This window comes from Trematomus bernacchii, unplaced genomic scaffold (assembly GCF_902827165.1).
Source record: "Trematomus bernacchii unplaced genomic scaffold, fTreBer1.1, whole genome shotgun sequence".
NCBI classification, from domain to species: domain Eukaryota; kingdom Metazoa; phylum Chordata; class Actinopteri; order Perciformes; family Nototheniidae; genus Trematomus; species Trematomus bernacchii.
In genome coordinates this window covers 1,248,177-1,261,149 of record NW_022987614.1, presented here as the reverse complement: position 1 = coordinate 1,261,149, position 12,973 = coordinate 1,248,177, and the positions used below count along the sequence as shown (strand labels likewise).

Genomic DNA, 12,973 nt, shown 5'->3' with positions numbered 1-12,973 from the left:
ATGCCCCGCGGTGTATTTAGCAACATGTAGTTCATGTAATTCTCCATGTCCACTTGTTGCTGATGGTTGTGGTAGAGGAGCGGTAGATTTTGCACTAATATCTGTAGCATGGTCAGTAGCAGTAGCACTAGCAGTAGCTACTGACAGGAGGAAGTGTGTGTGGTGATTGCTGGTATTCAGCGGGATATAGTCATTTCCTCAGCATGTAAATATATGGATAAATGCAACGGGGAAGTTAACTGAAAGAAACCGAATCTGTGGATATTGCATCGACCGACCAAGAAGCACGTCTCCGTGGAGAGGACGCGCTCAGAAAGAGAGATATTCTCTACAAACACCGGGTGAGATCGCTCCTCTGGGACACGCCGGTCCTCGTGTTTCCTTTTTTTGTGTGGATTATAAACATTTCTCTTTTTGCCGCCGACGGGCGCAGGAGCAATGAACAATAATGGCCTGGATTAGGCAGTAAAGACAATTTTGGTGTATCGCAGAGCGGACTGTTTAATTTTGTTTGTGTTGTTTGGCTGGAAAATTGTCAATATAATGGATCAATGCATGAAATCTGACTCTGTTTATTTTGTTTAAGGAGTATATTGGGCGTTAACAATTCTGGTTTGCCTTTTATAATATTATTTCATTCAAGAACCCCTTGTGCGTTTAATTAACACAGCTATTTTTGATAGTTGATCGTTACAGATGGCTACTGGCCATGCTACAGCAGTGAGCAGGAGAGGTGGGGCTATCGTTATTTTTTCAGGAAATATTCGTATAGAGGCGATTACACGGACTCGGTTGACCCCCCAGAGCGTTTCGTTTGCAAATCTATCCACCTTGGGACCCGTTATCGTTTGTGGGGTCCGTTTCTATCGGCCTCGTGTAAATAATAGGGCTATACGCACGCGAAACTATGCAGATACAAGCAGTTTTGTCCTCGTGTAAACGGCGCCTAAGTGCTGTTCCAAACCAACGAGTGGGCTATCAAGCCCTCAAACAGCGAGTCTGCATCGGTGCTGACTTCACCTGCTGCCCTACCTGACCGGTCTCTACCTGACCGGTCTCTACCTGACCGGTCTCAACGCTGTGTGTGTCCGTCAGGAAACACGCTGTTTACAAACAGTTCCAGCAAACATCCACTGATAAACTGCGATGTTAACAACCTCATGATAACCTCATATTTTTTTTACTCAGGATCATACAGTACCTGTGTTTAGTCTAGAAAAAGGTAAATGTGTGCATTTTATTATAAAGTTGTGTATATTTACAGACTGTTGCAAAAACTAAGAAGCTTATAAACATCAGGTTTAAAACTAAAAGAGCTTTACCAAAAAGTAACACAATGAAAGATGTTTGGAGTTTTATTTGAGTTCTTAATTTGTATGTTTTGTCTGAGAGATGCTGATTTGAAACCGTTGTTACATACAGTTACGGAATTTCCTGTTTCTGCCGGAGAGAGGGGAGTTTGTCCCAAAGCTTGCCGCTGTATTTACTCCATCTGACAGGAAGGAGCCTCGTTGAGCTGCGAGTGTCACTCCGTCACGGAGGGGGAGTGTGTAGGGGTAGGGTGTAGGGCGTGGTTTGGGATGGGGCCGAAGTGTCTTTTCGGTTATGAAAACAAAATGGAGGTCACAGAGAAAGTGAACTCACCGAGGCCAGAGAGAGGCCGAAGTTTGTGGACTGGTGTTTCATCTGGATCTCGATCTTATGGAGCAGACCCTCGATCCTTTCCGCCTCAAAGCCTTTCCTGTAATGGATTATAAATGGGGAGTGGGTCAAGTTGTTCTATTAAATACATTTATTAAAAGGACTGCTCTTAAAGCCTTTTAGCCTGCTTTACAACCACCTTTAATAACTGCTCAAGACCACTTCTAACTATTTAATTTGCAAATCGCAGACACAGAGCTGCCAGGAACATACTTGTTAATATCACCCATCAAACAAAGCAGTACACAGTATCAAACAGAAAGTCAAAAGTCACTATTGTATGCTTAAAGGGGACCTATCATGCAAAATGCACGTTTGTACGTCTTTTATACATGAATATGTGTCCCCGGTGTTCCAGGGAACTCACCAAGTGTCAGAAAACACAACCCTCTCTATTTTCCTCCATACCCAAATCTCTAAAAAAGGGGCTGCAACAGATCTGATAAAAACTGATCCAGATTTGAACACTGTCCTGACGTCAGGACGGTGGCGCTACGGCTATTGGGCCAACTCCACCAATCAGGAGGAGACAGCCATGGCCATTGCCGTTCGAAAGCGCTGGAGACGCTGTAGTACATATGCCAGGCCTCTAGGTGGTGCTGTTCTCACTGAATCTGCCCTTGCTAAAACAGAGCTAACGTTTTTCAAATTGAGCGAAATGAGGCATGGCTAAAATGCATGATCTGTTTGGTATTTTGAAAAAAAAAAAAGTATAAATATGCCTTATATAAGTATGGTCCTACACTATATTATTCAAATATAGCATGATAGGTCCACTTTAAGTGATTAGTAGAAATACTGAAAGGACCTTAAGTGGTGACTTTTTGACTACAGATGGGGTCCAAAACTAGCAAGCCACATGAATGTCTGGGAGCAAATTAATTTTATATGCTACACAAATACGGCCAGGATCCGTTGAATTTTCTGAATATTGGGTTGCAGATTGGAATTGTCGAAAGGGGGGTTCGTTTAGCATGAAACACTTGAAATAACTAGTGTTGCCTTGCCTTACACATTGAATGTAAAGCTATGAAACACAAACCATAGCCCCCGATGTGACTGGTACTCACTCTATAATGTCATCGATGGTTTCACGGATGATCTGTTTCACCCTCTCCGTGTCTTCCTCAGCCATCCCCTGCAGACCGATGCTGAACGACGCCTCTTTGGTGCTGCCATCATATCTGTACACATAAAAACACACTTTCAAAACGCTTGTATGTGGGATTAATAAAGTATAGATTAGATTCCTTTTATTCTCACTACACAGAGTACAGCGAAATTCCAAGCATTCCCGATACATAACAGACAGTATAAGTATCATTTTGACAATACAAGCTAAACATTTTAATATATAAATTGGACCTATGATACATTGAACAGTACGCTTACAGAACAATATAACATTACCATACAATTACAAGAGCAATACGGTCAAGGCAGTAACAAATGATGAATATATCTATCCATCTCAGCTTTAAGGTGCCGCCTTGTGAACATAACTGATGAATAAATAGTCTGATAAACAAGTTTTCAATTGAACACCCTGTCCGTTTATTCCCTGTTACTGTAATGACGCTATTAAACTATGGAGAAATCAGCTTTTAAATCGGCATACAAAATAGGATATTCGAAAACATAACAACCAAGCTTCAGCAGCCAGATGTTGTGGAAGCGTGTGTGTGTGTGTGTGTGTGAGGTCAAAAATGATTGACCTATCAGAACCTCTGAATTAACAAACATTGGTTCCTACTGAAATCACAAGCACTAATTAGCTCTCAACAATATATGAATGAATATGTATACATCCGATGAGTTGTTGTCAATTAGTTAGCTTTCAAAGTCAACCAGTGAAATCAAACTGTAACTGATCCAATTTAAGTAGAAAGCCGTTTTGCTGTTGTTATGTTAGTAGAATAGAATATAACTTTATTGTCATCATACAAAGTACAACGAAATGTCTTTGGCAACTCTGACTGCAGTAAAAAATAGACACAATAAATAAGTGGAAAAAGCAGAGGTAGTAGCGATGACAGTGCAACGAGATACAATTCAATGTGCATATTTACACTTTTATATATTATGAAAATAGCCATGTCTAAATAGTAGTGCTAGTTGTACTCACCCTGCGACAGAGGAGAAGTCGGTCCCTATGTTGGGTTCGATGAGAGCTTTGTAGAACGGAGAGTTTGGTCCAGACATCATGAGAGAGGACAGCAGGCTGAGAGTGAACCCTTCAAACGTGTCCGTGATGCTGCAGAGGAACCAGGACGTTAAAAAGCAAACTCAAAGAATCACTTTTTTTAAGAGGAGAAGTGGCATATATAAGGTATTTCTATTGAGGAAGAAACCCCTAGAAAAGCTGTCAAAAGACTGGCGTTTTAGTCAAATTCAAAATAAACAAGCCACTGCTCTTAGTTTGTGGTTTCTGACCCGCTTCAATTAGATTCTTAACAAATGCGGGGATCTATTCATTTTTTGCACTGATCAATATATATTTGCTATCCATGCAGGCATCAAACAAACTGACATAAACCTGATCTATCCAAAGAAATTACAAAAACAACTTGCATAATAATTCTAGGCGAGTATTAAAAAGGTTAATATACAAGACTAATCCTGTTAAAGTAAAAATGTCTCCAAGACTATACAAACCACTGATAACAAGTCTCAAACTAACAGATCAGGAGAAACAGAGGAAGCAGTATCTGTGGAATATCATAAATGCCGTCCTACCAATGTCTCTGTGAAAGACAGGAGGAAATCTAAAGAGACAAAGTGTCCTTACTCTCCCAGCAGGAAGCTCACACACAGCGTGTCCTGCCTCTTTGGATCTGGAGCCATGGCATCAGGGCCGCAGGTCACATGGTCTTCTCTCTGGGGGGGAAAACCACACAGATTATTGAACGTATTTCCACTTGTAAATTATAAAACAATAGAACTATGCAAGTGAGAATTTAATACATGGTGGGTTTTAAAATAAATGATTCAATTCTTAGTATCTTAACACTCTAATACAGGGGTGTTCAAACTACGGCCCGGGGGCCAAATGCGGCCCGCGGACCGTTTTGAATTGTTCCAAATTCAAAAAGTATAATGGAGAATGGCGCACAAATGAAACTTGTGCTTGTCTTATATTGTACTTCTTAAATGTAAAAATATATTACACAGTAGTATTCATGTGTTAAGACCACTTTTCTAATAAAATCAGTCAATTAAAGTTGGAAATATTTTCTAACATATTGATAAGAAAAAAGTCCAATTACTTATTTACAAGAAGCTTGAAATATACCCTTCCTATTTCCTTATTATAATCAATCTGAGGATTCTGTTTTAAGGGATGAGCTGCCAACACTCACAAGCATAGTTTACTTACATTTGATTGATTTTGCTAACTTATAACTGAACTTATGAGGCGATATAACTCTAGTGAGCGGCCCAGCCCTTCGTATATTTTTCTGTATGTGGCCCTCGGTGAAAAAGTTTGGACACCCCTCGTTTAAATGATTACATTCTTAGTATCTTAACACTGTAATATGTGTGCGTTGTGAGCTTACAGGGCTGCTCCAGTGTGGCTGTGACGGGACCTCTGTGTTCGGGTTGATGCGCTCAAACCTGGACAGAGCTTCCTCTTCGATCTGCTTCAGATGCTGCTCCAGAGGCAGATCTCCATATGTGAAGAACCTGAAAGACGTATTTAAGACTCTCTCAGTGTGTGTTCTCATTTCTGTATGCGTCACTTAATGGTTTAGCTTGATTTAGGCCCCATTTACACGGGAACGCAAACAAACCGAATTCGATATCAAAAAAGTCTTCCGTTCACACGGATACGGCTCAAGAAACGTGTCCCTTCCCACGAGACCGCTCGACCCGCTGGAGACGCTGTAGTACATATGCCGGGCCTGTAAGTGGCGCTGTACTTCCGCCACAAAATACACCAAAAGCAGCGAGCATGGTTGGCATGGTTGCCTGGTTGCCCTTCTGTTTATTCTCTGCGGTGGATTTAGCAACATGCAGTTCTCCATGTCCACTTGTTGCTGATGGTTGTGGTAGAGGAGCTGTAGATTTGCACTAACATCTGTAGCATGGTCAGTAACTACTGACAGTAGCTACTGACCATGCTACAGCAGTGAGCAGCAGAGGTGGGGAGAGGCGGGGCTATGTCTTCATCGTTATCAGGAAATGATCGTATAGGACGTACACACGGAGCCGTTTGGCCCCCCAGAGCGTTCCGTCCGCAGGGGTCCGTTTCCGCGGTTCCGTTACGGCCTTGTGTGAACGAACGGGCTATACGAAAGAGAAAAGTAGCGGATACAACCCGTTTCGTTCCCGTGTAAACAGCACCTTAAGCTAATGGACATGCAGGAGTTTTGCTGTAAGAGTTTGCATCTTCATGGTTGATTGCATTAATTGTAATAATAATAATAATACATTTAATTTTATAGCGCTTTTCCTAGTGCTCAAAGACGCTTTACATAAAATCGGAAACGGAAAACAGTACAAAGACAAAATAACATAAACAGTATTCCTAATCTAATGTGATGCATGTGTTTGTTTTATTGTATAATTATTAATTATAGTTAATAGGATTGTGTTATAACATGCATGTAACATTTTGAAAGCAGCATGGATACTGTCCTGTAATGACAACACATGAGTTTATTTATAAGAAAGATAATACATATTAGTTTTCCTTTATATGATGGATGATTAGGGGAATGGTCTGACACTGTTTCAAAGGTTTTTCTGACACCATAACATGGGATTATGCTGTAAACTTCAAAGTACATTTCAGCTATCCTGCTATAAAACACATGTTTCTGTTGTTTTCTAAGCTGTGTGCGTGTGTGTGTGTGTGTGTGTGCGTGTGCGTGTGCGTGTGCGTGTGCGTGTGCGTGTGCGTGTGCGTACCTGGCGTTGCTGGGGTGGTAGTGTGTGGCGTGGAACTGTTTGAGTTGCTCCCAGGTGAGGTCGGGGATGTCGAGCGGCTCTCCTCCCGACACCACAGAGTACGTGTGGTCCGGAAACAGCTTGTTCTGGAGGTGCTGCGCGTACACGCGCTCGTTTTCTGACTGTAGGAACACACAAAAAATACAAGAGATCATCAAATATCATCTACAAATATTGTGTCTGTTCTTGCTTTCCTTGTGTAGCCTTGCTTTTTTGAGGTCATTTTGTTCAAGGAGAGCCCAATATTATTGTTTTTAATAGAGGTTAGAGAGTGATTCATTACATTTAAGTATGACATGTTTAAGTTAAAGCACCTTACTTACCTCTGTGTGTAAAAACAATGAGATCATTATAGAGAAGGGATAATTTCTATGCATATAAAATGTGAATAACAGTGATTGTTGACTTACAAAAGCGCCCTTCATCTCATTGAACACGACTCCTTTAAACACCAGAGGGGTGCTGACATCTTTGGGGTCTTCATGCTCCAGCCTCCAGCCCTCCTGCCTGCAAAATAATCAGATCAGTGTGAAGGTTACAGACCTGCAAAGTGATATTTGCTAGCTGCAAGTAACCTGGCTGTTTATTACAATCACAAGTAAGTCATTTAAAGGGGACCTATCATGCTAAATGTACTTTTTGATGTCTTTTATAAATAAACATGTGTCCCCGGTGTGTCGGGGAACTCACGCAGCATCAGAAAATAAAACCCTCTCTCTTTTCCTCCGTACCCAAATCTCTAAAAACGGGGCTACAACGGAGCTGATCCAGATTTGCGTCCGATATGACATAATATCTGAAATGTGGACCCACGGCACTATCAGAAAGTTGCTATCAGAAACAATGGCCGACTGTTTTGGACGTAATATGGTCGGTGTTTACATTAGCATCGCTAACACTCAGAGCTAACCTGTACTGGAGAGCATGTGTGTGAAGAAGCAGGAAATAAAAAGGAACTCACCTTGTGGTATAACCGGCAAGAGAGAAAGCCTTTGAGCTCCATACTGTTTCAGAAATAATCCTTGATAATCCATGATATGGCGTTTCATCACGGCAGTATTTAGTTTAGACAGTAGCTGCCGGGTCCCGCATGAGCTCAGACCCCTCCTTTTTTACTTTTTATCAATTTCCTTTATTTTTTTAAAGCTTTATACCCAAAAATCAGCACTTTAGAAACAGGAAGTGAAATAGAGGGATATGAGGCATGGCTAGAATGGGTGATCTGTTTGGTATTTTGAGCAAAACACTTCATAGACATGTGTTTTATATATTTCTATATATCTGAGACCTATGCTATTGCCTAAAAATAGCATGATAGGTGACCTTTAAGTTAACTTTGTGTACCTGTTGTATGGAATAACACATCAGTTTGAGCATTGTGACGTTGCAACCATAGTCAAAACTCACCAGAAATCCTGCTCTCGTAAACAAGGGAAGAAAACTGCATCCAGATACACCGAAAGAAGATTCTGGAAGTCTTTCCCATTTTGTGTTGAGAACGGATACATGGTGTAGTCACTGGCTGCAAAACAACAAACAAACAAACACATAAACAGTCAGGCATTTAAGAAACAACCAACCCTAAAGTTTTTTTTCTTCTCATATTTGAAGTAAAAAAAGAAGGTACCTTTTCATTTAAATAATCAAAACAATACATCAATTCTACAAGAATGCACGAGCAAAGGGACATAATGTAAACAATAGCAACAAGTGTAGCATATGTGTAAACAACAGACACGTTTACTGTACTTTTACATGTAACCACTCTCATTTGTAATACTTAAATCACCATATTAAAACGTAAAGAAGTCTAAACATAATACATGGGACGACTAAACCTCTGGTAAACTCAAAACTTCAGCTACGTGAGCTTCGCTAACTCCTTTGCTCACAGACTCGGAGGTCAGTGTGTTTTTCTCCGTACCGGTGAAGGCGTTCATGAAGGTGGACAGGGAGCGTGTGAGCATCTTGAAGAAAGGGTCTCTGCACGGATACTTCTCAGACCCACACAGCACCGTGTGCTCCAGGATGTGAGGGACCCCGGTGCTGTCCATGGGGGTCGTTCTGAGCTGGACACTGAAGAACAAAAACAAGAACAAGAAGCATCACATTTATAGAATAGAATAGAATACTTTATTCTCATTATACAGGTACAATGAGATGAGTAGAGCTAATCCTTTTTTTACGGTGCCGTCAAAAATATTAAAAAAACAAACAAGAGACGTACAACACTCGGGAGAAGACAACATACAAACAACAAGCGTTCATACTTCAATATGCAGAAGTTAAAGTGCAGGAATATATCGGTTTTAAAGCTCCCATGTCATGCTTTTCCGGTTATTACCCGTCCCCTTGTGTGTTATGAAGGTTTTTATGCATGTAAACGGTGTGCAGAGTCAAAACCCTCAAAGTACACCCTGTAGCGAGTAAAACTCTAACACAGAAAATACCTCCCCAAAACGCCTCGTTGGAGATACGTCACTGGCCATTTGAGTCTTCCATTTCGTTCCGGGTACGGCATGATGTCAAGCGGTACCCGGAACGAAATGGACCAATCCCGAAGAGCCGTTACGTTACGTCCGCGGAGCCGTTACGTTAAGCCCCCGCTGATTGGTCCAAATTGACCAATCCACGGACTTCCTCACACACACATCTGTGTGCAGGGAGCAGGCAGCTCAGATGATTTCTCCTCCCTGGCTGCAGGCTGATAACAGACAGTTGGGATCGCGGCAAAATTCTCTCTGCAGACCCATTCTCACTGCGTTTATCAACCTTTTTCTTACTCAATATCAAGCCACACTTATTGTTTTTACTTCAGATGTGAGTTTGTGTGTGCTCAGGATGAGTTTGGCTGTGTTTCGCTATGTATCCTAAACAAGGAAGCAACACCTCCACGGAGCTCAGTGCGATTCACAACGTCCCGACCAATCAGAGCACACTGTGCTCACAGGGAGGGTGGGGGCTGGAGCTATTGGAGCTACAACGAGCCGTTAAAGGCAGAGAGTGAAATTCAGTGAATACAAGTAGTTTACAGAGATGCTGTTTGAGAAACCAATGTGAGTTTGGAAAAATGCACAGTATAAATCTATTCTAGTAGACCTCAACAATGGAATTATGATCAGTGGAAATGGCCATGACACCTCTCCTTTAAGTAAAATATATATCTTTGTACACGGTTTAAGACACAGCTATAATATAATAATGTATTTCAAAGTCATGCTGTGACTGTAGTGGGAGTGTTACATTTCTCACATTTGACCATGTTAATGATCTGTTGTCATGTATGAATATTAGTATTTGGAGCTGCTGAAACACATTTAAACAACCCTGAACCTAGAAACTACATTTCCCATGATGCACCTGGTGTGCTGCTCATCCTCCCTGACCTCAGAATCATTATTTTGGCTGTGAGTCATTATAGTATTTCTCATTGGAAGTGTTGCCGGGTAAATCACTGTTTCAGAGGGTCACATGATCTTTAGCCAGTTTCTACGAATCTTAGTTCGTAACTCCATCCTATACAATGTTGTTTGTTTTTAATCTGCAAAGCCCACTGAGACAAACCTGTTTTGTGATATTGGGCGATACACATAAAGTTTGAAGTTGTTCACGGTTTAAGATGCAGCTGTAGTGCAATCACTTATTTCAAAGTCATGCTGTGACTGTAGAGGGAGTGTTACATCTCTCACATTTTACCATGTTAAAAGATCTGTATATATATGGAGGCGTGTGGCGCAGTGGGTTAGTGCGTTGGTGATCGGATCAGGGGATCACAGGTTCAAACCCCACTGCAGTCAGCATGTCGTTGTGTCCCTCAATTCAGTAGTCGCTTTGGATAAAAGCGTCTAACAAGTGACATGTAATGTAATATATATAGAAATATTAGTATTTGGAGCGGATGAAACACATTCAAACAAACCTGAAGAGGTTATTGGCGTCATCTCTGGCCGCATGCAGGTACTGAGCCCCAGTTTTATCATGAGTCAACTTCACTGCTGTGAGAAACAAGTCCGGGACCACCACAACCTGGGAAAACAGGATTAGAAAGTGAAATGACATTTTGTTTTAAAGCAGCAGACACTTTTACGAAGGTTCAAGGTCCCGTCTCCGACACTGAATCAAGCTTTTTACTAAGTGGTGTTACTAGAAGGTCAATCAAAATCATAATGAGACAGTGAACCACAAAACAAATTCACAGTACATCCTTCGTGTCTGATTAACTTATTATTCCCCAGATACGATACGATATACTTTATTGTCCCTGTAAGGAAATTTGTTCTGGACAGTTCCGCATACATGTACATATACAAACATAGTAAACGTTAAAATACATACACATATCATCACTCATACACCGTTTGAACAAACACAATACACAGACGCACATACTGACAATGGCGACCTATTGCACAACCCTCATGGCCAACATTTAGATGCATTTAGCCATCCACAGTGTTCATACAACTTGACTTTATAACCCCTAAATTATACAACTTTTAGTGAAGCATAAGATGAGATGATACAAGTAACTCTTAAAATAAGAAATTCATTAAATAAGCTTACTTCTCTGACTGTAAAGCCGTGGATTTTCTGTCCTGCTTGGTACTGACAGGCCCTCTCTTGTGCTTTGGTGCTCTTCAGCCTCCATGTGTGCTGCTGTCCATTGAAACTGCAAAGAAAAAAAGGTAATTGTACAATGAATAATTCACCAATCTTTGTGCAAACTTATGCAGATATCTCGATATTGTATAGCATTGAATATCGTGTGTATTGCATGACATTTCCACACAGAAGGATATGTTTCATCTTACATTGCAAACAATGCATTTCCAGATTGTGCATTGATTTCAGAGCATATGCAAACATACCTTACTTCGTTGAATATCTGGTTTATTATTAAGTGACACATTCCCACAGCAGGAGAACACTTTATAATGATGGTTAAGTTTCATTGGGAGTTTCCTAAATATTGCAAACGTCCATGTGGACCTTTAGGTTTAAAGCCCTAAAAATAAGAGATAAATAAATGGGGAATGAACAAGAACTGTGTGGATAATATTTCATCTCTAAGTGCATTCACAGAGTGTCCATTTCAGACCATATGCTAATATATAATTCATTATTAAACACTACATGTCTACATGTGATAAAAAAGGAAGGTCATATAAACAAACCGGCGTGCAACACCAATAAAGGCTCGGGTGAAACTGTTAGCAATATTTATTTCAAACTACAGTAACTAAAAACGTTTCTTCTGAAAGTTTAAAACATATTTATAAACAGTAAGGGTAGTTAGATACCCCCAAAGTGATGCGTTTGGTTGCATCAGCTGTTTCATCAGTTTAAATACTAACCCATGTCCCATTTCTACAAAGTCAGAGCCCCTTTTTATCTTAAATATCACACAATATCCAGTCACGTTGTCACAGACAGTCAGTTAATGTTGGCTTGACACTACCAAGTCAACAACATACACAATGAGCATTTCATTTATTAAAAAGAACCCATGTGTGTGTAAGCTAACTTGCTAACTTACCTCAGATATCTAAGTTTCTGGAGCACTCCCTTCGTTTGCCGAAACATGGCTTTGTCAGTGGCGAAATTATTAGTCTCCAAGTGTATTCGGCTATTAAAATAACACTTTTGTAATTAAATATTGTCAATAATTCCACATTATTTCGTTTCGCATCTCAGGTCATGCTGTGTGTTGGACAGTTAACACATTGGTTAGTTGCACACGTAAAACATGGACGCCACAGCCGCGCAGATCGTAGATCTAACAGCTAATGTATGCGCAGTTACCATGGCAGTTACACCCATCCGTATGTTATGTAACTCTACACTGAGCAATTTTCGACACTCGTAAGCGGATCATTCCACCTACAAACATGCTTGTTTCTGATTGGTCGAGACGAATGAAAAGCAGATTTGATTGGCTCAACGAAATATTACCAAACCATGACCGGTGTGTGGAGTTTTTGAAGGGCAGCAATATTTGTTTACGTATTAAACACCAGTATAAAACTTTAACTTCGTCCAACTTCAAACGTAACGTTATTAATTTAAAAAGGATCCAAGGATTTGATCTTCCGTTATTTTTCCTAAATTGTAATTATGTTTCTTATCCAGCAGATAGCGCTAAAAGATCATATTTGGCCAATAAATCACATTAGTATGTTGGTGAGTAACTTTGTTGGGGATGCTTTTTCCTATCTATTCCACACTCAGATCCCAAAATACGAGAAAAGTGGGGAATACATATGTTAAAGTGCAACTGAATCATCTTCACTGTGCATTGGTCCCTCACATTTATTTCGAACTT

The 12,973-nt window shown here is 40.5% G+C and overlaps 1 protein-coding gene across 1 annotated transcript in view; it reads right to left on the bottom strand.

Moving 5' to 3' along the window:
- pitrm1 (pitrilysin metallopeptidase 1) overlaps positions 1-12,432 on the bottom strand; it is a 35,434-nt gene extending 23,002 nt beyond the window's left edge. Inside the window, exons 1-12 of the mRNA XM_034132124.1 lie at positions 12,188-12,432; positions 11,215-11,320; positions 10,571-10,677; positions 8,576-8,727; positions 8,059-8,173; positions 7,062-7,158; positions 6,613-6,773; positions 5,259-5,385; positions 4,490-4,578; positions 3,827-3,955; positions 2,772-2,885; positions 1,645-1,741 (exon numbers count right to left, since the gene is read on the bottom strand). Of these exons, the coding sequence (XP_033988015.1) occupies positions 1,645-1,741; positions 2,772-2,885; positions 3,827-3,955; positions 4,490-4,578; positions 5,259-5,385; positions 6,613-6,773; positions 7,062-7,158; positions 8,059-8,173; positions 8,576-8,727; positions 10,571-10,677; positions 11,215-11,320; positions 12,188-12,234 (1,341 nt within the window). The 5' untranslated portion in view covers positions 12,235-12,432. The remainder of the gene's footprint in view (positions 1-1,644; positions 1,742-2,771; positions 2,886-3,826; positions 3,956-4,489; positions 4,579-5,258; positions 5,386-6,612; positions 6,774-7,061; positions 7,159-8,058; positions 8,174-8,575; positions 8,728-10,570; positions 10,678-11,214; positions 11,321-12,187) is intronic.
- Between the last annotated feature and the right edge of the window lie 541 nt (positions 12,433-12,973).